This window comes from Mytilus edulis, chromosome 10 (assembly GCF_963676685.1).
Source record: "Mytilus edulis chromosome 10, xbMytEdul2.2, whole genome shotgun sequence".
NCBI lineage: Eukaryota > Metazoa > Mollusca > Bivalvia > Mytilida > Mytilidae > Mytilus > Mytilus edulis.
The window spans coordinates 36,857,144-36,882,251 of NC_092353.1; the positions used below are offsets into that span (position 1 = coordinate 36,857,144).

Here is a 25,108-nt window from a genome sequence, read left to right on the forward strand (position 1 = left end):
TTCAATGTACTACTGCAACAGTTTGTCATCGCAACTCCTCTGAAACTACATAACAGAATTTCATGAAACCTTTTCAGATAATAAGGACATACTATGTAGATGTGCATATCGACAGGAAATCACGATTCAATTTTTTTTCTAGGAGTTACGCCTCTTTGAACTTATTTGCTTTAAGGTACTACTTCAACAGTTTGTCATCTCAACTCTTCTGAAACCACAGAACAGAATTTCATGAAACTTTGTAGATAATAAGGACATACTACGTAGATGTGCATATCAACAGGAAATTACGATTCAATTTTTTTTCTAGGAGTTATGCCCCTTTGAACTTATTTGCTTCAATGTACTTCTGCAACAGTTTGTCATCTCAACTCCTCTGAAAACACACAACAGAATTTCATGAAATTTTGTAGATAATAAGGACATACTATGTAGATGTGTATATTGACAGGAAATTATTATTCAGTATTTTTTCTTATACTTATTTAATTTCTCCAATGACTATGTGGGGATGTGGGGTGTGAGCGTGCTCACTAAGGTTCTTTAATTGTGGATGAAGGTAAACTGGCATTTTTGTGGTAATTTAATTTCGTGGTTTTGCCGAAATTCTTGATAAAGCATTTAGAAAATGTGTCATTCGTTGAACATTTAATTTAGTGGTCCACCTATAGATACCCACAAAATCCACAAAAATTGGTATCCAACGAATAATAAATTCACAGTGTACTGGTAAAGAGTTGTTACAATTGTCAAACCACTGTTTGATGGTTTAAAGAAAGTCTTATTATACACGTTTAACCTGTTTATCTTTTTGTAACATAGATATAGCCTATATCTTGTAATCTCATTCCTTTCAGATTTGAGTGAACTAGCAAACTTACAATTTTTTAGACATCATATTGTAGATAAGCTTTAAAGACCTGATTTGTTTCATGACTTAACATTAAAATTTAATTTTCAGTTGGGATAATGGAGAAACAGAAAAGATAAGCCCATGGGACATGGAACCAATAGCTGATTGCAGTAAGTATATATGATGATTTTCATATTGGTAAATGCCTTGGTCTTGACAAAATTACTATTAATTCAGAAATTATTGTGTGCATTATTTTTACGATTGTGTTACAAATGCCATAAATGCAAGTTTAATTATTGTGATGCATTAAATGCTGCATTCTATCAAAATTTTTAAAGCCAATGGTTTTTTTTATTGCAAATTTCATCTGTCACAGTTTTGAAAATAGTAAAAACTTTTCAAAAATGTCTGTATTATTAGTATAATTGATTGATATTTAATCTAACTTGTGCATTTATTAGGTTTTTTGATAACAGAAATGGAACATGAATGTCAAATCAGACAATTTTATGAATTTTTCAGTTTTTCAGATTTAAAGAATTTTTTATTCGTAGGTTTAATATATAAAGAACACCTCATGAACATTCTTGTACAGTTGTATTTTTAAAATCTGAATTTTATTGAAATTTTATTGAAGTCAAATAAAAATACCACACATTAACAAGAAGACCTGATTAGTATTTAGAAGATATTTGAGAATTAACCAAGGTTGCTAAATATTTGTAATAAAAGGGGTACATATACATTTTTTTTGGTCTTTTGATCAATTTTAAGTCAGCAAAATCCAACAAAAAATATAATAGAGATTTTCTTCCTTTATAAAGCTGGCAGACCTGGACATAGGGGTAAGATAGCATGCTTATCTCACTGTCTTGCTGGCAAGAATAGATGTAGTCTCAATCACTATAAAGAGAATACATTTTTTTTTTCAATTAAAAGAAATAAATTGTAAAAACCAATCAGTTTATATTTCATTTTGGTTTATTTCTACTTATTGATAAAAATAAATGATAATATTTTGTTATAAGGATAACCTAATTGGAACATTATTTTAGAACCAGTAAGCTTGCATTTTTAATAGACTTTGAGCTAAGTTTTTTTGCAAGAAAATTACATATTGCGAAATGTTGACAGTTACTTTATAGAATTAGCTAGTTACTTCTTGTTTTTATGCCCCATTTATGGGCATTATGTTTTCTGGTCTGTGCATCTGTTCGTCCGTCTGTCCCTCTTTAGGTTAAAGTTTTTGGTTGAGGTAGTATTTGATGAAGTTGAAGTCCAATCAACTTGAAACTTAGTAAACATGTTCCCTATGATATGATCTTATCTGTTCAAGGATTAACAAATTTTCAATAGGCCTTGTATACAAGATTGGAAAAACCACAAATTAAATATCCACGAATATGCAAGTTTTCAGCAATCCACGAAAATTGATACCCACAGTACTTCTGTAAGCCCATTTATATATGTTCTTCTAGCTGGATAAACTTTTCTAGAAATTATCTCAGCAAAAATTTTACTGTAGTACAGTAGAAGTGTAGGCAACTGTATTTTAAGTCCCCTGTCTTCATTATTCTATTTAAACATTGAATTGATTATAGTCTTCAGATAATTTCTAGAAAAGTTTATCCAGCTAGAAGAACATGTATTAATGGGCTTACAGAAGTACTGTGGGTATCAATTTTCGTGGATTGCTGAAAACTTGCATATTCGTGGATATTTAATTTGTGGTTTTTCCAATCTTGTATACAAGGCCTATTGAAAATTTGTTAATCCTTGAACAGATAAATTTGTGGTTCACCTGTTTCCATTTAAACATATTTATTTATAGTGGATCAGGAAACAAGTTTTGCAACTTATATTAATCCCTTTCCACTTTGTGGGTGCGAGTGCTGCCTTGTAACGGCATTAGCCTGCTCTTCTTCGTTCACCTGTACCAATGAGACCCATGGAAATTGGTATCCAAAGAATAATAATGAATCCACAGTATATTAATAAACCGACCGTGCGAGGGCTGTATAGCAAGTCAAGTTCGTTAAACACTTCCATCATCATCATATCAATAAAAAGATTTATTGGTTGATTGATATTTGGTGTTTGATGCCACTTTCAGTGTTCTTGTGCTGACAAGTTTTTATTGGTGTAGGTAGCCAGAGAGATGACCTTTGACAGTTATACTGACAAGCATTGTTGATAAATATTGGAGTTGAACCCACTGCTCCTGCAATCATAGAGTTAAATACAAAGAAATGAGGGGGTAGTCATCAATAAGACAGTTTCCAAATAACACTAAAAACTAAAAGACATCTAGAGAGTATATATGCATTGTACTTTGTACACTTTTGATTCAAATTTTCTGTTGAGTTGCTTTCACATTATTTATGATACTTTAAACTTTTTATACGACCGCAAAATTTGAAAAAATTTTCGTCGTATATTGCTATCACGTTGGCGTCGGCGTCGTCGTCGTCGTCGTCGTCGTCGTCGTCGTCGTCCTGCGTCCGAATACTTTTAGTTTTCGCACTCTAACTTTAGTAAAAGTGAATGGAAATCTATGAAATTTTAACACAAGGTTTATGACCACAAAAGGAAGGTTGGTATTGATTTTGGGAGTTTTGGTACCAACATTTTAGGAATTAGGGGCCAAAAAGGGCCCAAATAAGCATTTTCTTGGTTTTCGCACTATAACTTTAGTTTAAGTTAATAGAAATCTATGAAATTTTGACACAAGGTTTATGACCACAAAAGAACGGTTGGGATTGATTTTGGGAGTTTTGGTTTCAACAGTTTAGGAATTAGGGGCCAAAAAAGGGCCCAAATAAGCATTATTCTTGGTTTTCGCACAATAACTTTAGTTTAAGTTAATAGAAATCAATGAAATTTAAACACAATGTTAATGACTACAAAAGGAAGGTTGGTATTGATTTTGGGAGTTTAGGTCCCAACAGTTTAGGAATAAGGGGCCAAAAAGGGACTCAAATAAGCATTTTTCTTGGTTTTCGCACCATAACGTTAGTATAAGTAAATAGAAATCTATGAAATTTAAACACAAGGTTTATGACCATAAAAGGAAGGTTGGTATTGATTTTGGGAGTTTTGGTCCCAACAGAATAAGGGGCCCAAAGGGTCCAAAATTAAACTTTGTTTGATTTCTTCAAAATTGAATAATTGGGGTTCTTTGATATGCCGAATCTAACTGTCATGACTGTGTATGTAGATTCTTAACCTTTGGTCCCGTTTTCAAATTGGTCTACATTAAGGTCCAAAGGGTCCAAAATTAAACTTAGTTTGATTTTGACAAAAAATGAATCAGTTAGGTTCTTTGATATGCTGAATCTAAAAATGTACTTAGATTCTTGATTATTGGCCCAGTTTTCAAGTTGGTCCAAATCGGGGTCCAAAATTAAACTTTGTTTGATTTCATCAAAAATTGAATAAATGGGGTTCTTTGATATACCAAATCTAACTGTGTATGTAGATTCTTCATTTTTGGTCCTGTTTTCAAATTGGTCTACACTAAAGTCCAAAGGGTCCAAAATTAAACTTAGTCTGATTTTAACAAAAATTGAAATCTTGGGGTTCTTTGAAATGCTGAATCCAAAAATGTACTTAGATTTTTTATTATGGGCCCAGTTTTCAAGTTGGTCCAAATCAGGATCCAAAATTATTATATTAAGTATTGTGCAATAGCAAGTCTTTTCAATTGCACAGTATTGCGCAATGGCAAGAAATATCTAATTGCACAATATTGTGAAATAGCAAATTTTTTTTTAATTAGAGTTATCTTTCTTTGTCCAGAATAGTAAGCAAGAAATATCTAATTGCAAAATATTGTGCAATAGCAAGATTTTTTTTAATTGGAGTTATCTTTCTTTGTCCAGAATCAACTTAAATCTTTGTTATATACAATATACAATGTATATTCACTTTTTACTACCAACTGATAAATTAAAATAATCTTTACCATTCAGTGATAACAAGCAGTTTTTTTACATCTTAATATTTTATGATGTATTTAAATGAGTAGTTATTGTTGCAAACTCCATTAGAAATTTTAATTGAGATTAGTTTTGGAATAAGGGAAAGGGGAATGTGATTAAAAAAATTGGGTTCAATTTTTCTCATTTGAAATTTCATAAATAAAAAAGAAAATTTCTTCAAACATTTTTTTGAGAGGATTAATATTCAACAGCATAGTGAATTGCTCTAAGAGAAAACAAAAATTTTAAGTTCATTAGAACACATTCATTCTGTGTCAGAAACCTATGCTGTGTCAACTATTTAATCACAATCCAAATTTAGAGCTGAATCCAGCTTGAATGTTGTGTCCATACTTGCCCCAACTGTTCAGGGTTCAACCTCTGCGGTCGTATAAAGCTACGCCCTGCGGAGCATCTGGTTTTATTTGTTTATTTGGTTGCAACACATTGCTTTTTATAAATTTTGATATTACTTTATATAATTCATTGAATTAAGCAACTAAGTACATTGATTTGATAAATCATTGTCTCAAATTTAAGCCAGTTAAATTATGCACACAAAAAGTGAAAAACGGTAATTGTACCACATCCTTAAAATAACAAATATTAAGTAATTTTCAACTCTCAGTTGCAGTAAGACAAAATAATAAATTAATTGAAATATGGAAATTTATGAAATTATTAAGAGAAGCATAAAATATTTTTGATTTGTTATATATTCACACTAAAAAATAAAATCACTTTATATGAATTTTTTCTTGGATTGAGTTGCATGACATTATATTTATAGATTTTTGCTTGTATTTCTTTTTTTAAATGGTGTTACATTTATGAAAATGAGGTATTTTAAGTTTGTTTTTTTTCTTCACAACACATAGTTAAGATTTTTCAAAAGATGATCTAGTTAATTACTATGGGATCATAGCTTTGTATACCAATGATTGACTAGAAACTTTAAAGTTGTAACAATATATTTAAGTCATCAGCTTCATGCAGGTTTTATTACAAGAAAAGCATAATTTGCTTTTTTTTTTAATAAATTTTATAGGAGAATGTTGACAACACCCTTTCACACATTTTTGTGTTGTACAAGCTTATTTCATGTAGTCAGTTTGAATGCTACAGTAACATGTATATCTATTGCTTGCTGTTTGTCAGTAAAATGCATAATTGCAACTTTCATGCAAGTTTAATGCACAGTGCATTTAGAATAAAAAAATATTTATAAATATTTTCATTTAGAGAAAGAGATGGCTCAAATGAAATAAAAGAATGAAAAAAATGGCTGAATAAAATTACAGATTCTAATGATTAATCAATTATAACTTATAAAATATAAAAGTTAGGAATGAATAAGATTTAATTTTCAGTGAAACAGTTATTTACCTTACACTAAAGGACCATGATGAAAACATTTTTTTATTACAGTATGGCATTTAACAATGAGCAAAACCCATACCTTATACATGTTATAGTTAGCTCTAAAAGCCTGACATGTCAAAAAGTGAAAAAAATAAAATCAGTCTGATATACATTGTATATTGCAACAATAAAGGATAAAAAAATATAACAGACATGCACTAATGACACAACCACTGGATTGCAGATAAAATGTTTCTTGTACATCAGGAGCATTCATATATTGTTCAAAGAAATGGCGTGTAGCCTAAATACAACTTGAAAGAAAAGCTTTGAATATTAATCTATATAATCTAAACTTTTACATCCTAACAATTAAAACATTGATACCTCATCAACTACTAAACTTTGACACATACATCAAAAATTTGATACAAGAATTCAAAGTTTGATAGAAACAACATCCACACCACGAAGCAAACCGGAAATGTTTCGGAAGGAAATTTCAGATATTCACTAAAAATAAAAAGTTGATATGTCTACAGACTTGGAAGAAGTTTTCTGACGAAAGAATCTTGTTTTCCCTGTATGCTGGAAGACTAGACAGATGTCATTTCCATATTTCTATCATATTTTCTATTTTTCAGGTATGCCTGAGGACCCAGGTGGAGGAGTTCCTGTTACTCAGGATGAAATTATATCTCTAATGTACACACCCTCTGCCGGAGAATGGCCATCATGCAGTAGAGACCAGGAATGTGACAGAATTATAAGAGGAATGGAAATGATAATGGAACACTCCGTGGCAGAACCCTTCTTGACCCCTGTTGATCTCAATGTGTTCCCCATTTATGGAATAATTATTGAATATCCTATGGATTTAACTACAATCAAGTCTAGATTAGAAAATAGATTTTATAGGTAAGTTGCCTCCATGTTATCTACTATGAGTGTCATTTCTCAAAATGTTGGTGAGAGCCTTTCTAATAGTGACGAAGAACCTCAGTGGCCAAATGGTCTAAGTGGTTACTACTGTAATCACTAGCCAGTCAACACTGAGGTAACACACTCAGGTTGTAAGTTCAAACCCCCCTCGTGTGGGTGCACTAGACTCCAATCTTTATTGACTAGTATTGTCAGTTTTCCTATTGCAGTTTGGCGGTTTTCTCAGGGCGTTCTGGCTTCCTCCACCAATTAAAAGTGGTTGCAATGAAATAGCCCAAAAGTGGCGCTTAAAAGTGACGTTAAACACAGAAAATGAGAAATGTGATAGTGACTTGGGTTGTCTGTTTTATTATCTGTTTCCTGTTCAGTAGGTAGTATTTCTGTAACATGTGAAATATTATAATTACAATAAGTTAAAGTTGGAAATATTTGACATTTTATGTTCTGAGATAAAAAAAAAAAAAAAAGTAAAGTGGAAAAGATAATATGTAACGAATAGAAAGAATGAAAAGGGAAGAAGTGGAATTAATCTATCATATTCCTTACTACATTTTTTATGCCCCACCTACGATAGTAGAGGGGCATTATGTTTTCTGGTCTATGCCTCCGTTCGTCTGTGCGTCCGTCAGTCCGTTCAGGTTAAAGTTTTTGGTCAAGGTAGTTTTTGATGAAGCTGAAGTCCAATCAACTTGAAACTTAGTAGACTTGTTGCTTATGATATGATCTTTCTAATTTTAAAGCCAAATTAGACTTTTGACCCCAATTTCACGGTCCACTGAACATAGAAAATGAAAATGGGAGTTTCAGGTTAAAGTTTTTGGTCAAAGTAGTTTTTGGTGAAGCTGAAGTCCAATCAACTTGAAACTTAGTACCATGTTGCTTATGATATAATCTTTTTAATTTTGAAGCCAAATTAGACTTTTGACCCCAATTTCACAGTCCACTAAACATAGAAAATGAAAGTGGGAGTTTCAGGTTAAAGTTTTTGGTCAAGGTAGTTTTTGATAAAATTGAAGTCCAATCAACTTGAAACTTAGTACATATGTTCCCTATAGTATAATCTTTCTAATTAAGATTATTATCCAATTTCGCGGTCCATGGAACATGGAAAAGGATAGTGCGAGTGGGGCATTTTCCATACATGTTGATTCCCATTTTTGCAACACTTATGAATTGACAGTTCTTATTTCTGTTTCAGGAGAGTCAATGCCCTCCAGTTTGATGTGCGTTACATAGAGACTAATGCTGTTACGTTTAATGAAGCTGGTACTCCTATTGTTAAAAGTGCTAAAATTTTAACGGAAGCTTTACTTAGATTTATAAAGTAAGTACAATTAAATTGAATACAGTTGTTTGTGATGAATATTGTTTGTTGGTTGGTTCACATTTATTTTATGAGCTGTCTTATCAGTTTGTCCATATATTTCAAGATTTGGCAGAAAGTAAAAAGCCTTATTAAATCAAATTGTTCACTGAATTTGTAACTTTTTATGTTAAGATTCCAAAAGGAGAGGCCAAATATACTAGAGGGACATTTAAACTCATAAGTGGAAAATCATATAGAGCTGATCACAATAATTTTAAGTGCATTCTGTCCTTTAGATATTTTTTAACAAGCATGAGGGTAAACCAATGTACAGTTAAGGTCTTATTTGGTCCCCAATATCAAGGTAGTTATTTCTTGGTGAAAAAAGTTCTAACTGCTCCTCTCCATCTGTCATTTCATCATTATGTCTGTCTCTCTTATTATATAAATACTGTTGGTAGAAATCTTTCTTGTCTTGAATGAAAGGGAATGATCAGTTATGCTGAACAGTATATATGCTTCCCCAATCAATAGTATGCAGTGACACAGGTCCTGACACAGTACATGCATTGGTCTTGTATCTATAGTTCTCACATGTATATTCTATTTCAGTGATACTGATTGTTGTGATCCTATGTCAATAGTCAGTAACTTAACACATGGAATGGAATTTAACTGGGGTACATCTGATTCCGATTCCGACACTGAGGATACAGCTGATACCAGAAAAAGGAAGAGGGTTAGTACTTCATTCATAAAATTATGTAAGAGCTCAAACTTTTGACGGATAAAAACTGGAAGAATTTTGATCTTAAATTAGGTTAAATCGATGCAAAATGAAATTCAGACACTAGATGCAATCATTTGAGAGAGGCTGTTCTATAAAGTGAAATATTTTAATGGTAAAACTAACCATCTTTTAATAACAAGCATCATAACTGATTAGATTTCATCAGCTGCACACAAATATGGATTTTAATATTGGATTACTGACTTTGTGATCAGTGAATAAACACGTAAAAGGTGTGTTAATCTCACTGGATATTGATTGGATAGTATTTACATATTTTATTGTTCCGAAAGACAATTGGATCAGACACATGTTTTCGACTTATTAGCATTGTGTCCAAAAATTTGTTCTGATGCAAAAAGCAGATTTGTTACCTTTTCTGAGGTGGATTAGATATGACGATCTTTTTTTGCCAAAATAAAAAAAATTGCTACAATTTGTATGAATTTTAGTCTGATGATGAGTTGCCAGAAACTAAGAAAAGAAAGAAAACTGGAATCACTGATCCTAATGCATGGAAAGCTCAATGTCGTCAGTTACTGGAAACCATGTTACGATGTGAAGACTCAGAACCATTCAGGCGACCTGTAGGTCTTAATGAACTTCCAGTGAGTGCTTTATTTCTTATGTTTGTAGATTAAGGTCCTATTTTATGTCATACATCACAAGTTGAGGGGTCTTCATGTTAACCTGTATGTGCCATTATTATTTAGTATGTCTGTCTGTCCTGAATGAGTTTAAAGTTTTGTTTTACAGTGGTTTACTATGAAATTGTCATCTATTCCAAAGAAAATACCTGTGTACATAATGATGTAAACCTCTATAAAATATATGCAAGATTTTGGGTTCATGTAACAATTAAATGTGATAGTGCATGCTTCCAGATTTATCCCTAAACTCAAAAACCCCAAAAAAGCTTGCATTACAATTTCTTCATGCATCACCTGGTATTTATATATTGACTTATTATTGTTATTTTCTATTTTGTTAGGGTTACTTTGATATTGTTATGAATCCTATGGACTTAGTCTCAGTAAGACAGAGACTTCAGGACGATTATTATGACAACCCACAGGACTTGTGTAAAGACTGTCGCCAAGTGTTTACAAACTCAAAGATGTACAATACAAACAAAAGGGCAAGGGTAAGAGACTATTGTTAAAAAAACATTTACAAACTCAAAGATGTACAATACAAACAAAAGGGCAAGGGTAAGAGACTATTGTTAAAAAAACATTTACAATCTCAAAGATGTACAATACAAACAAAGGGGCAAGGGAAAGAGACTATTGTAAATGAAAAAAATATGACTGTTAACAATGTTACAATGTACAAGATTATTTATGCTTAGAAACTTTAAAAAAAACATTTCAGACATAAAATATAATTGATAGCAGGCTGTAGGACTTGTGGGTAAGAGTGAATACTGTGATAGTGACATGTGTATAAATTTCAACTGCTGTGGACTTATTTAATTTCATGGATTGAGGAACAATTGTATTTTCATGTATTCTTGATTTCATGGTTTTGCAAAGTCTGTATATAAGCCTATAACAAATTTGTATTTGTTGAAATTTAAAATATCTGTTTCCCATTTACCTACAAAATCCTTGAAAATTGGTATCCCACAAATAAATGAATCCACAGTAAACTTGATGTTGAAAAACTTTGGTTTAAAAAGTTCTTTCGGAACACTGTTACTGTTAGGAGATTTTCCTGGAAAACATGTACGAGAGGTTTGGACCCCAACTGCTATTTTTTTATGAGGTTATTTTAAGTTGAAGCTAATTCTCAAAATAACTGAAAATAGAAAGTTTGGTGTTACGGTGTGTTAACAATGTTGTCCTATATGTGTATACATGTAGATGTTCTGGGTAACTCATTTTGATTGAAATGTTTTTTTTCTCCAGCGAAATATGTATATAGTGTGTCTATAGTTATGTTTAGATGGAGATTCTTTTTAAAAAAGTCATAGAAGTTTTTGGAACCATAAAGAATTCAAAATATAGTACTCAGATCTTTGATATGAATGAATTAGTAATGAGAAAAGAGGAAGACATTTTGTTTGATCTGATTTACTTTGTTGCTAGATCTGTACAATGACCTTTGCAAGGACCTCTACAAACTGCTCTGAGTCGGAAAAGACCATAATTTGTGCTACTAGTAAGGTTGAGCACAGATTTTACTTGACTAGACTCGACATAATCTCACCAGTACTTAACTGTACTCGACTTTAGTCTCAGCTTTACTTAATAAATTGGATTCAGTGCTTTATAATCTTGGTGTCTGTAGTGGTCATGACAAAAGCTCTACCTGTCTTGACCTCGTCTTCACCTTCAAATTTAGTCTTGACAGCTTGAGATTGTCAGTTTTATCTGATTTACTTTGTTGCTAGATCTATACAATGACCTTGAGATTGTCAGTTTCATCTGGTTTACTTTGTTGCTAGATCTATACAATGACCTTGAGATTGTCAGTTTCATCTGGTTTACTTTGTTGCTAGATCTACACTATGACCTTGAGATTGTCAGCCATGTTTGAAGAACAGATCAGGGATATAATAAGTGGTTGGAAGACTGCTGTTAAGAGAAGTCAGAAATCTCCAGCACCCAGAGGTTTCTCGCCAAGGTATGTAATTATGATCTTTGTAGATATGAAATATTTCAGTCTTGTGTGCGAAGCTACCAATTTATTACTTTTAGTTCAGTAATATTTACATGGTTTTTGTCGAGCCTGCAACTTTTGTTGCAGAAAGCTCGACATAGGGATAGTGATCCGGCGGCGGCGGTGTTAACTCACTTCTTAAAAGCTTTATATTTCAGAAAGTGGAAGACCTGGATGCTTCATACTTTGTATATAGATGCTTCATGTTATGAAGTTTCCGTCAGTCACATGTCCAATGTCCTTGACCTCATTTTCATGGTTCAGTGACCACTTGAAAAAAAAGTTCAAATTTTTTGTAATGTTGAATTCTCTCTTATTATAAGTAATAGGATAACTATATTTGGTAAGTGCGTACCTTGCAAGGTCCTCATGTCTGTCAGACAGTTTTCACTTGACCTCGACCTCATTTCATGGATCATTGATCAAGGTTAAGTTTTGGTGGTCAAGTCCATATCTCAGATACTATAAGTAATAGGGCTAGTATATTCGGTGTATGGAAGGACTGTAAATTGTACATGTCCAACTGGCAGGTGTCATCTGACCTTGACCTCATTTTCATGGTTCAGTGGTTATAGTTAAATTTTTGTGTTTTGGTCTGTTTTTCTCATACTATATGCAATAGGTCTACTATATTTGTTGTATGGAATGATGGTAAGGTGTACATGTCTAGCGGGCAGATGTCATGTGATATTGACCTCATTTTCATGGTTCAGTGGTCAAAGTTAAGTTTTTGAGTTTTGGTCTTTTTATCTAATACTGTATGCCATAGGTCAACTATATTTGGTGTATGGAAATATTTTGTATGATCTTTATGTCAGTCGCGCAGGTTTTATTTGACGGTGACCTCATTTTCACGGTTCATTGCACAGTGTTAAGTTTTTGTGTTTTGGTCTATTTTTCTTAAACTATAAGTAATGGGTCAACTATATATGTTGTATAGAAGCATTGTTAGCTGTACATTTCTGCCTGGCATGGTTCATCTGACCTTGACCTCATTTTCAAGGTTCATTGGTCTTTGTTTAGTTATCTTGGTTAATGTTAAGTTTATGAGACAGTTGTAATAAAACTAAGCTTTATACTTAGGACTATCAGCATAATATCAATGATTAGTATAGAGGGCGAGACATTTCAGCGTGTGCACTCTTGTTTTATATGAGTGTTGAACAATAGAAGATAATGTGAGATAAATTATTGTGATTTCAGGAAATATTTTATAAAAAAAAAAAAGTCACTTGCACATTTGAGAATACAAGTTTTTATATTTCGAAACCGTCTGTTGCAAATTTCAATGAGAGGCATTGACCTGATACTTTTCATACTCAATTATTTAGACTAGATACTTTAAAAATGGCATTCAGAGAATAAAAAAATATGTTTTATACACATTCAAAAAGATAGATGTTCAAGTTAAACACTGTAATGACATGCATTGGTTTGCATTAGGTTTTCTTTTGCTTAAAATCGCCCATGGAAATTTTGGAAAGTTGGCAGGTATGCAATTTAGCCTTTCAAGATTTTTTGTTCTTGTTGCAGAATCAAACAATCTACCTCATACTCCACCAGAGCTGGTACATCACGAGATGCTAAAGTATCAGTACCTGGACCTTCAAGATCTACCTCATCAGCCCTTCGTAATGGCAGACGGGCACGATTTGTTAGTAGTAGTACTACTGAAGAGGATGTAGATGTCACAGGCCCAAGTACTTCTAGAGGTATAAGACTAGCAACTGTTGCTAGAGCAACAAGGGCAGCTCCTAGTCCTGCAAGTAAGTTAAAGATACAGATAAAGAAAGCTTTTTTTTTAAACCCGAGTTTTGGGTTAAAACCATATGAAATTTATCAATGAAATATTCACTCGGATATTCAAGTTACAAAATGATGTTTTATATACTTGTATACTGAATCAACTACAACCAATGTGTTAACAATGCAATATTTAAATTAACTTCTCACTGAAAAAATTAACCAATCTTTACCCTTCAGTGCTTACAAGCACTTTGACCTGTACCAAGTCAGGAATATGGCAGTTGTTTTAAAATAGTCCTTTTCAATGTATGTTGGTGTTGCAAATTTTTGTTGCAATTTAGTGTTTCCGTTTTTATGCCCCACCTACGATAGTAGAGGGGCATTATGTTTTCTGGTCTGTGCGTCCGTTCGTCCGTCTGTTCGTTCGTCCGTCTGTTCGTTCGTCCGTTCGTCCGTTCGTCCGTCTGTCCCGCTTCAGGTTAAAGTTTTTGGTCAAGGTAGTTTTTGATGAAGTTGAAGTCCAATCGACTTCAAACTTGGTACACATGTTCCCTATGATATGATCTTTCTAATTTTAATGCCAAATTAGAGATTTTACCCCAATTTTACGGTTCACTGATAGAAAATGATAGTGCAAATTTCAGGTTAAAGTTTTTGGCTTCAGGTTAAAGTTTTTGGTCAAGGTAGTTTTTGATGAAGTTGAAGTCCAATCAACTTGAAACTTAGTATACATGTGCCCTATGATATGATCTTTCTAATTTAAATGCCAAATTAGAGTTTTGACCCCAATTTTACGGTTCACTGAACATAGAAAATGATAGTGCAAATTTCAGGTTAAAGTTTTTGGCTTCAGGTTAAAGTTTTTGGTCAAGGTAGTTTTTGATGAAGTTGAAGTCCAATCAACTTGAAACTTAGTATACATGTGCCCTATGATATGATCTTTCTAATTTAAATGCCAAATTAGAGTTTTGACCCCAATTTTACGGTTCACTGAACATAGAAAATGATAGTGCAAATTTCAGGTTAAAGTTTTTGGTCAAGGTAGTTTTTGATGAAGTTGAAGTCCAATCAACTTGAAACTTAGTATCCATGTGCCCTATGATATGATCTTTCTAATTTAAATGCCAAATTAGAGTTTTGACCCCAATTTTACGGTTCACTGAACATAGAAAATGATAGTGCAAATTTCAGGTTAAAGTTTTTGGCTTCAGGTTAAAGTTTTTGGTCAAGGTAGTTTTTGATGAAGTTGAAGTCCAATCAACTTGAAACTTAGTATACATGTGCCCTATGATATGATCTTTCTAATTTAAATGCCAAATTAGAGTTTTGACCCCAATTTTACGGTTCACTGAACATAGAAAATGATAGTGCAAATTTCAGGTTAAAGTTTTTGGTCAAGGTAGTTTTTGATAAAGTAGAAGTCCAATCAACTTGAAACTTAGTATACATGTTCCCTTTGATAAGATCATTCTAATTTTAATGCCAAATTAGAGAATTTATTCCAATTTCACAGTCCTTTAAACATAGAAAATGATAGTGTGAGTGGGGCATCCGTGTACTGTGGACACATTCTTGTTTTCCTTTTAAAGTTGATGTGTTCCCCTCGGTTTTAGTTTGTGACCTGGATTTGTTTTCTCTTAATTGATTGATGACTTTTGAACAGATGTTTGGATCTGTTGACTTTATTCAGAACAAATCTTTGATTTTGACAAAAGCACAAAATTATTTTCAAGGAGAATATCCGAACATGCCTCTGTCATGGCAATGACAATATATCTATAAAAATGTATGAAAATATTTATCTAAATGATTGTGAAAGATTTCATATTTTATATATTGGAATAAAAAGACCAAAAAAATATTTGTGAAAATATTTAACAGGAGGAAATTTATAAAATTACGATCAAATTTTCTATTACAGAAAAGCCTGTTGTAGAATCTAATCATTATGATTCTGAAACAGAACTAGAGACCACAGATGAGGAGGAACAAGTTAAAACCAGCAAGAGACCACAGAGGACAGCAGCAAATAAATCTCCAGGTAAAATATTGATCAGAGTAGTGCTGTAGTCTATTAACTTCAGAGCAGTGCTATATATATAGATATGAGGAGATGTGGTATGAGTGCCAGTGAGACAATTCTCCATCACAATTTGTAAAAGTAAACCATTGTAGGTCAATGTACATTCTTCAACATGGAGCCTTGGCTTTACACCGACCAGTCTTATTTTCATCAAAGCAGTGCTAAACTATGTTATATTACTCCTAAAAGAAAAAAACTCTTAATTAACTGGCAATTAGGAGAAATGCTATTTCCGTCTTGTAAAACCTATTTTCTTTAAAATTTTACTTGTACGCAAATGTTTGACACACTGATTTATTTTTATGCCCCACCTACGATAGTAGAGGGGCATTATGTTTTCTGGTCTGTGCGTCCGTCCGTCCGTTCGTCTGTCTGTCTGTTCGTCTGTCTGTCCCGCTTCAGGTTAAAGTTTTTGGTCAAGGTAGTTGTTGATGAAGTTGAAGTCCAAGTGACTTCAAACTTGGTACACATGTTCCCTATGATATGATCTTTCTAATTTTAATGCCAAATTAGAGATTTTACCCGAATTTCACGGTCCACTGAACATAGAAAATGATAGTGCGAGTGGGGCATTCGTGTACTGTGGACACATTCTTGTTCTTTTTCTTTAAACAGTTATTATATAGTCAAATTAACTAATATTTCAAAACAGCAGAAATCAACAAAAGGGATATAAATGCATTGAATAAAAGAAACATTAACTGGGACCATTTTGACTTACTGTGGATTCATTATTATTTGTGGAATACCAGTTAATGTGGATTCTGTGGATTAAAGTAAACAACAAATTCTAATGTCCAGGCAATGATCATTTTTCTATATGCTTGTATGCAAACTTTGGCAAAACCACAAAATCAAATATCCACTAGAATACAATTTTCCTGGGTCCATTAAAATTGATATCCAGGAAGATATGATAAATTAATCAACAATATGCAAGTTTTTAACACAACCAAGTCATTGTAAGTACAATATGTTATTACAGGATTTGACTGTATTTAAATTTTGACTGAAAAAAATAATGCTATCTTTATTTGTGTCTATTTTCTAATTACAGTAAAGCCATCGCTTACAAATGGTGGCTCATCCAAATCATACACAACTCGTGCAGCAACAGGATCCATAAAACCTCGTAAATATTGTGCCGATGGATCATTTACAGACGAGGACAAAAATCAGGAAAATTCTCATTCATCATCAGACTCAGACTCAGAAACTAATTTGAATGAAAAGTCACGACCTCACTCATCATCATCTTCATCCAGCCGCCATTCTCATAATAACAGTTCAGGGTCTGACACTGAATCACTTAATAGTGATTACAAAACAGTGCAATCAGCTCCTACAGTCAGAGTGCCAAATCATAGAAGAAAACCGAGATTAAAAGCAAACATAGAAGGTGATGAAGGAGCAGGAACATCTGATAATAGGAGGCGACCTAAAAGAAGTACTAAGCAAATAGAAACATTTAATGGCAGTGAGGGACCTGTTCGTAGTACGAGAAATAAGGGTAAACGGACGATAAAATATACTCAGGAAAGTGATTTGGAGGAGGATCAATCAGAATCCGGATCCAACTCCGACACCGAAGAATCTGAACCTTCCACACCTGTTGTCACTGTCAGTAGTCGGGGACGATTACGGAAAATGACACCAAGAGCACGGGCCAATTTAGCTTCATAGTTGTTAGTTATTGTACTTTATTGTTAATATATAAAAAAAATATTTGCTCAATTTCTGAAATATCTGCAATGATTTTTAAATTACCATGGATATTTGTTTTGTCACATTAGAATTTCTTTACTAGAGTTCATTCAGCCTTCAAAATTGAGAAATATAAAATGGATAATGGAATTATAAAGATAATATATAGATATTGTTTGTGTCATTTAATTACAGTATTAAATACAGGCTTTTATAATGTTTTATAGTAAGATGGCAAATTTTCTATACATATCATGTGGAATTATTCTTATATCATTGGTCATTTTCAAAAGAGAATTTCCACTAGTAGGTAATAAGTTTTATTTCAGCATAAACTCGTGACATTTAAGTGTCTGTGGTAATTTAACTGTATACACATTGTATTTTGTATAATTCTTATACAACTTTTGATCTCACTAAAAAGTTTTTTCCCCAAGTGTGGGAAAAATAGATATGGACGATGAATTGAATACTATGTGAGAGACAAAACCTATATTGTTATTTTTCTTGTTATAACTTTTTGCTTTATCTTGATGAAATAAGTGCTATTGTGAGGTTTTGTTCCCCAGTCAAAATTTTGCTGGTCAAAAAGTTAAAAATGATGTTTACTGATTTTTAGATTGTTTTTGTATTTGGTTTATTTATTCTCAATATTCTTATTAAACAATGTAATTAAGTTCGTTCTGTATGATTTTGTTTGATTTCAGAATTATAGTAGGTTATTTGACAGGATATACAATTGATCTATGTAGATTTAATTATTCACCAACCAGTTAAATATTTGATAGGAAATGTCAGTGACCATGGAAAAGACAAGGTTTAATTTTGGTCAAATATAGCCTTTAATTGCAACTTTATCATTTTTTGAAAGAAGGCCATAAATTGGTTCTTAAATGGATCTATTCCAAAAACCTTAAATTTTAGGTGCAATTTTTGCCTTTTGTGAACCTACTCTTTTATGGTCTTTGATTGTGTAACTATTCTGCATTACACACAACAAACAAAAGTTTACAATGAAAATGAAACAAACATAAAGATTTACCAATATACAGTTAATTTCAATAAATGTTGTCTGCAATCGGTAGGGTTTAGTTTATCTTTATATTTTAATTAGGTTGTAGGCAAAACTTGTATTGTTTATTAAAATAAACTCTAGATTTTGAAGTTGTATAATGAAGACAAAACTAAGTATGCTGCTTACATCTACATCATTTAGACTGGTGGATAGTTGTCATTGGCAACCATACCACATCTCCTTATTTGATACATTTATTGTTTAACAGAATAAAAGCAAGTTTTTCATATATTTATTCATTTAGCGATGACAATAGTTGAAAAGACTTCTATCTAAAAATGTTTGAATGTTGTTTTTTTTTAAATAATTGTAAACATGTTTGGAGTAAACTAGTGAGAATAGTTTTTACCTTGCATACTGTAAACATGGTACATTCAGAAATTATTGCGATATTTTTATTAATACAAAAATATGGGACGGGTAATAATCGCAAAAATTTAAACTGGCATTTTGAAGTTTTTCATATGAATTAAACAGGAATTTTCTCAATATCGAAAAAATTAAAATTAAAATGACAAAATGACAATAATAAGTGCATGCAATAACTTCTGAATTTACAGTAGTTTCCATTATAATGACAAATAAACAATCCAATTGGGTGTCTACGAGGAGAAAGGACAAAATGGTGACCAATGATTCTGAACAATAGATTTGTAAACAGTCATCATGGTCATGTGCATGAGGAAAATCATTATATTACTTTTTTTTTTATATTTAAAACATTGTTGAAAATGAATTTTTACATGACAGATTTAATATATTTTTGTGTCAAGACATTATTTCACAGAAAGGACAAGTCAATATTGAAACAGACTTGCTTCAAAACAATTCAATTGATGTATTAAATATTAATAATATAATAATTATATTTCAACCTTTCTACCTGAAGGGAAGAACTTTATACAAATATTAATTTTTCCATGTTGTTCAAATACGAGGAAATATAGTGATTTGTATATATTATTTTTCACCGGTGAATATTTATTACCTCAATCTAGTCTGTATTGGTTGTATAATTTGATCTCTTGAATTGGTATTTTTCTTTCAACTTACTAGACCAAAATTAAGGGGAATAACTCTTTAAATCAGTAAGACGTTTGCAATAGTCAGTTTCATCAAAGCTTTTAAAGCATTCATGTGAAGCAGAATTCAAATTTGTTACTAAGACGTTTAGAATGTTATTATGAAAATGGTAGACACAAATTTAGAAGTGATTAATTAAGAGTTATTTCCCCTTAACCTAAGTATCCCTCCTTTAGCCATACACATGTACATGATGTATATCATATTGCCATTTATTGTGATTTATAAAAGTAAAGATTTAATTTAAGATGTATTTAATACTAGCGTTTGATTAATTATAGTGGTAAAAAAGTCATCATTATTTTATACATTATGGCTTTACTCAAAATTGATAGTTTACCAATTTGCATTGGTAAGGGGAAATGAAAATAACACTTGGTATCCTAAAAATCGGCAAATATATTCATCTACAAAACTTAAAACTCCAGTAGCTGAACGTTATGGATGTTTTTTTTTCTCTTAAAGGAATCATTAACCAAATAACATGTCATACAGTTTCATAATGAAAATAACACTTTATAAGGTTTATCTACTTTCCAGGATTAATTGTCATCAGGAACATTCATATAAAAAGAGTTGAAAGCCGAAGATGTTTTAATACATGTAAAAGTTAAAAGTGATATTGATCTTATTTGGAAAATTTCTAACTGTGTGGGAATTTCCTTATTGTCACTTATTTATCATGACAGATAATCATAGAAAATTTCAAATGTTCTGTAATGTATGACTTTATCACAAGATAACATCTATTTGTATTTTTTATATTAAAACATAAAATATACTGCACTTCAGATCTTAATTTTGTAATTGTTTTGGCAAGCTAATTGTTTATGCAATGTTGTGGTACATGGTTCGTGCAACACTTTAGAAAAGTTGCAAGTCCTATTTTTTCACTGGTAATTTTGAAGCCCTCAATAGCTTGCTGTTCTGTTGGAGACAAGGCTTTGTGTTGAAGGCCATACTTTGACTTATAATTGTTTACTTTATACACATTGTGACTTGGGTAAAGAGATTTCTCAGTGGCACTCATACCACATCTTATCTATACTTCAGGATTTTTGCAGCATAAAACTCCTTAATTGAATTTCGTACAACTATAGAAATCAGTTTATGTTAATAAGATCTAACTTCATAAAAATCCTAACATTTTAAAAGTAGTAATCCTGGGTTAGGGTGCTAACATAAAAGTCAACAAAACGACCCAACCAATTTACCACAGCCATTTTGAAATTCAACATATGCAAGCCAACTTTCTTAGATTTTTTTTAATTTGGCAGTTTCCATAGTAACGACAGCCATTTGGAAATTCAAATATCAAAGGTCAAGTTACATATGATAGGCAACATTTGTTTTAAGTATCATTGAATTTTGAGCATTTAGAGATTTTTGCTGTTTCCATGGTAACCGTGGCCTTTTAGAAAAAAATCAATTCTAACTGCTGCTGCATATTGTGCTCCCTATAATAATATACCATAATATACCATTTAAAGTCTCTAGACTTAATCTAACACTTATGTTGGAAGGTTTCACGAAAATTCATCCCATCAAATTTGGCCAAGGAGCTCCCAGACCAAAGTAAACAAATATTCCATGTTGAAGCGGACATGTGACTCTAAATATTCAAAGAAGTAATCATGATTCTATCTACTCTACATACGGCAGCTAATTTAAAATGTATTTTGTTTTTACCACACCTATCCAATTATGCCAAATGGACACTTGCAAATAATCTCAATTTCTTTCCCTAATTTCACCTAGAATGTCTAAAGTTCTGATTTTTTTTTTTCGTTTAACAGTTGTTAGGTATAAACTGGTGGATTCCTTGAAACATGTTCATTGTTTGTCTGGAGACAAGTGACCAGTGTAGACAGCTGGCTTCTGTGGATGAGTGGTCTTAAGTTTTTCGTCTTTTGTAACTCTAGCCTGACAACAGCTTCATGAGGAAAGAGTCACAAGTGAGACAAAGGATAAAATGACAGTTGATGAATCTATCAAGTTTGAGATTTTATTATATGACTGTATATATGTAGGACTCTAAAGTGCGATGGGGACGCTAAAGTACGATGGTAACGCTAAAGTGCGATGGTATACGCTAAAGTGCGATGCCTCCATACGCTAAAGTCCGATGGTCCGCGAAAGTATAGATTTCAGAAACGTAGTTGGATTATGACGTTAATTGATACAAACTAAAAATGAACATGCCGGAAGATGAATTACAAATATTGTTTAACAATGTCAATGACTAAATCAATTAAAACCTAACCTTGCTTTGTCATCCTTCAGTCGACCATTTTACTATTTAGATATAAAATAGCATTCGCATAAATATCCAATATCTTGCTATTATTGGAAGTGAACGAATTCATTAAAATCATTGTGTTTGTTGCAGTTTATTTTGCGGTCCCCGTTAAAATATTGTCGCTTTTATTGTAACGCCGGTAAAAATAAAGGTACATGCTTTAAAGGTGAAATATTATAAATTGTGGACCTTAATATCAGTTTGTGCATTGAGGGAAATTATAACATGTATTTGTACTCGCTACGAAAAAGGATAAATCAAGGCGAACACCGCCGTTTTCTCGCACTTAAGATTAAAGCTTGTACAAATAAATGTTTATACTTATTCCAACATTGGCCGAATTTTGTATTTGCAATGACGACTGTATGGGGAGGTTTTCCCATTATCAATAGACTGTTTGAACGGCAAGCTACACCAATTATACAATACGCCATACTTGTTAAAACTCATTTACAGGAAATATAGTATTTTGTGACAACTTCATTACCTTTATAGCAATTATAACGTGGTCAAACCTTTAAATTTAGATACAATTAAACCGTAAATCATAAAGCCTATCACATCGTATGTTATACCTTAGCATAGGCCTACTAGTTTTTGCAAAACGACTTGTGTTTAAACATCCATGTACTTTAATGTTTTAGACTTTAAACATTACCCTAGTGTTCCATCGTACTTTAGCGTGTTTGACCATCGTACTTTAGCAAACAAACAACCATCGCACTTTAGCGTGACACACCATCGTACTTTAGCGTAGACCATCGCATTTTAGCGTGACCATCGCACTTTAGAGTACCATCGCACTTTAGAGTCCTACATATATTAGATGGAATATTTATAAATAACTGTGTTGGCGGTCTATATCAGTATTTTAACATGAATGCTGAATATTCAATAAATATAGGATAATACATTCTACACTTCAAGAGGAATAACCATTTGCAGTGGTTCATCTGAAAAAGGTGGACGTTACAAAATAGGTAACTGTGATTGTGAGTTTAAACCTGAGACTACTGTGTTATAGTAGTCTCAGTTTAAACTCAGCAGTTAACATACGAATCTAAACTAAATTGGCTAGACTTGTCAGTTATCTTGCCTACGGTAGGTGGTTCTCTCTTGGGACTACAGCTCCATTCACCAATAAAACTTCAACTCAATATAGCGAATAGTGCTGAAAGTGGAGGTAAACATCAGTAGTCAATCTGTCAATGTAGGAAGGCTTGTAGTCAATCTGTCAATGTAGGAAGGCTTGCAGTCAATGTTGTCAATGTAGGAAGGCTTGCAGTCAATGTTGTCAAATGTTTCGGATTGTGTTGAAGTAGGGACTTGTTATGTTATTACTAGCTATATATAGGAAAGGATGAGACTAATTTTGTAATCAAATTTTTGACTCTTAATATTTCCCTTTTTTATCCCCCCCCCCCTTTTGAAACATTTAAAAAACTTTAAAGTGGCACATGTTTTCGTATACTTGAGTCTATGTTTTTATTCATATGATGTCAAATGTGAATTTGACTTATAACATTTCATGCAACTAACGTACCCGATTAGGGTTCAAATTTGGATGCACTCTATTTAGGGTCATTTCCACTGGGTCGATGCCACTGCTGGTGGAGAGATTTATTTCCCCGAGGGTATCACAAGCCCAGTAGTCATGAATTGTCATTGATATGGTTATATTTATAAATTTACTGTTTACAAAATTTTGGATTTGTTTGAAATACTAAGGCTTTTCTACCTCGGGCATAGATTACCTTAGCTGTATTTGGCAAAACTTTTAGGAATTTTGTTTCTCAATGCTCTTCAACTTCGTACTTTATTTGGCGTTTTTAACTTTTTTGGATTCGAGCGTCACTGATGAGTCTTTTGTAGACGAAACGCGCGTCTGGCGTATATACTAAATTTAGTTCTGGTATCTATGATGAGTTTATTTTCAATTTCACACAATAATGGGACTGACATTTAAAAATGAACAAATTACAAATAATAAACAATGTGTCTGTCTTTCAGGTCTGATTTGCAACATAAATGTCATTGCTAAAATAGCTGAAGTGTTAATAAAGCAGAGGTATAAAGTCATAGTTGACCCTTTTTCCTTTTAATTTACGTAAGTGCTGATATCATTGTTTTTTTCAAAGAAAAACAGAATAAGTTGGCAAAAAATGTTTTCCATTAATTGAACCAAACAGTTTTAAGATTTGAAGAATAGATATTTACGATTTGACAAAAGTTCGATAATTCAAGAATCTACAGGCTTTGCAGTACCTTGAATTTAAAGATGGGACAAAATTGGTGATACAATTACTTAATTATCTCATCAAATTACATTTTCGTTAGATTTTGCGTTCATCAACACTGACATATTGTAATAATATAAGATACGGTTCATTGAACATGTTGTTCTGTTGTGTCCGCCTTATATTTAGTGAATTTAAAACGAATTTGAACATACATTATATTCATACGAAGATCATAGCATATATTTTAAGATCATAGAATTTATTTTAAGATCATAGAATTTATTTTCAGACCATTTTTAATTGAATTTGTTATCACGTTTATAATATATACAGTGGCATTTATCTTGTAGACAAATCAGAAGTCAAACGAGAAATATCCGTTGCATAAGATTAAAATCGTTCTTGTCTCGCGTTTATGGAGTCAAATTCACATAAAACATTCAAAGAATAAAGTGGGGAAAAAATTAATAAAACGACAGAAGGACCCTTCAAACTTGTTTAATTTAAATGAAATGGGTTCAAAAAGTGTTTTCTAACAGGACATTAGCTACGAGAGAAAAAAAACTTTAATTTTATTGGTTCAATCATTAAGTGAAAAAGCGAATTAATTATTCACTATTTACCGCAAGTTTGATTCAATTTTGTCAAAATAAGCTAAGAAACACAGCTGATGAATAATTCACTTTTTAGTGAATAAAACATCGCTGATAATGTTTTTACTTCCAAGTGAATAAAACATCACTGATGAATTATTCATTTGCAATTAGACCTCATTGAATCCGTATTCATGTGATCTTTAATTTTAATATGTGAGCTAATGCCTCTTAAACACGTGAAGGTCTTTTGTGAAAGGAAAGACCTTAATAAGAAGATGTGGTATGAGTGCCATTGAGACAACTTTTCATCCAAGTCACAATTTATAAAAGTAAACCATCGGCTCACACCAAACAGCAACTATAAAGGGCCCAAAAATGACTG

General features: G+C 32.2%; 1 protein-coding gene across 4 annotated transcripts in view; it reads left to right on the forward strand.

Moving 5' to 3' along the window:
* Window positions 1-20,377, forward strand: part of LOC139491060 (PH-interacting protein-like) — a 48,013-nt gene extending 27,636 nt beyond the window's left edge. For 2 of the 4 annotated variants that reach the window (XM_071278337.1, XM_071278335.1), the window contains 11 exons: window positions 962-1,023; window positions 1,681-1,701; window positions 6,843-7,116; window positions 8,339-8,464; window positions 9,059-9,185; window positions 9,689-9,844; window positions 10,228-10,380; window positions 11,740-11,864; window positions 13,434-13,666; window positions 15,568-15,687; window positions 16,787-20,377. In XM_071278337.1, coding sequence (XP_071134438.1) covers window positions 962-1,023; window positions 1,681-1,701; window positions 6,843-7,116; window positions 8,339-8,464; window positions 9,059-9,185; window positions 9,689-9,844; window positions 10,228-10,380; window positions 11,740-11,864; window positions 13,434-13,666; window positions 15,568-15,687; window positions 16,787-17,412 — 2,023 coding nt within the window. In that variant the 3' untranslated portion in view covers window positions 17,413-20,377. The remainder of the gene's footprint in view (window positions 1-961; window positions 1,024-1,680; window positions 1,702-6,842; window positions 7,117-8,338; window positions 8,465-9,058; window positions 9,186-9,688; window positions 9,845-10,227; window positions 10,381-11,739; window positions 11,865-13,433; window positions 13,667-15,567; window positions 15,688-16,786) is intronic. The other 2 variants (XM_071278339.1, XM_071278336.1) reach the window with 1 other exon arrangement.
* The last annotated feature ends 4,731 nt before the right edge of the window (window positions 20,378-25,108 follow it).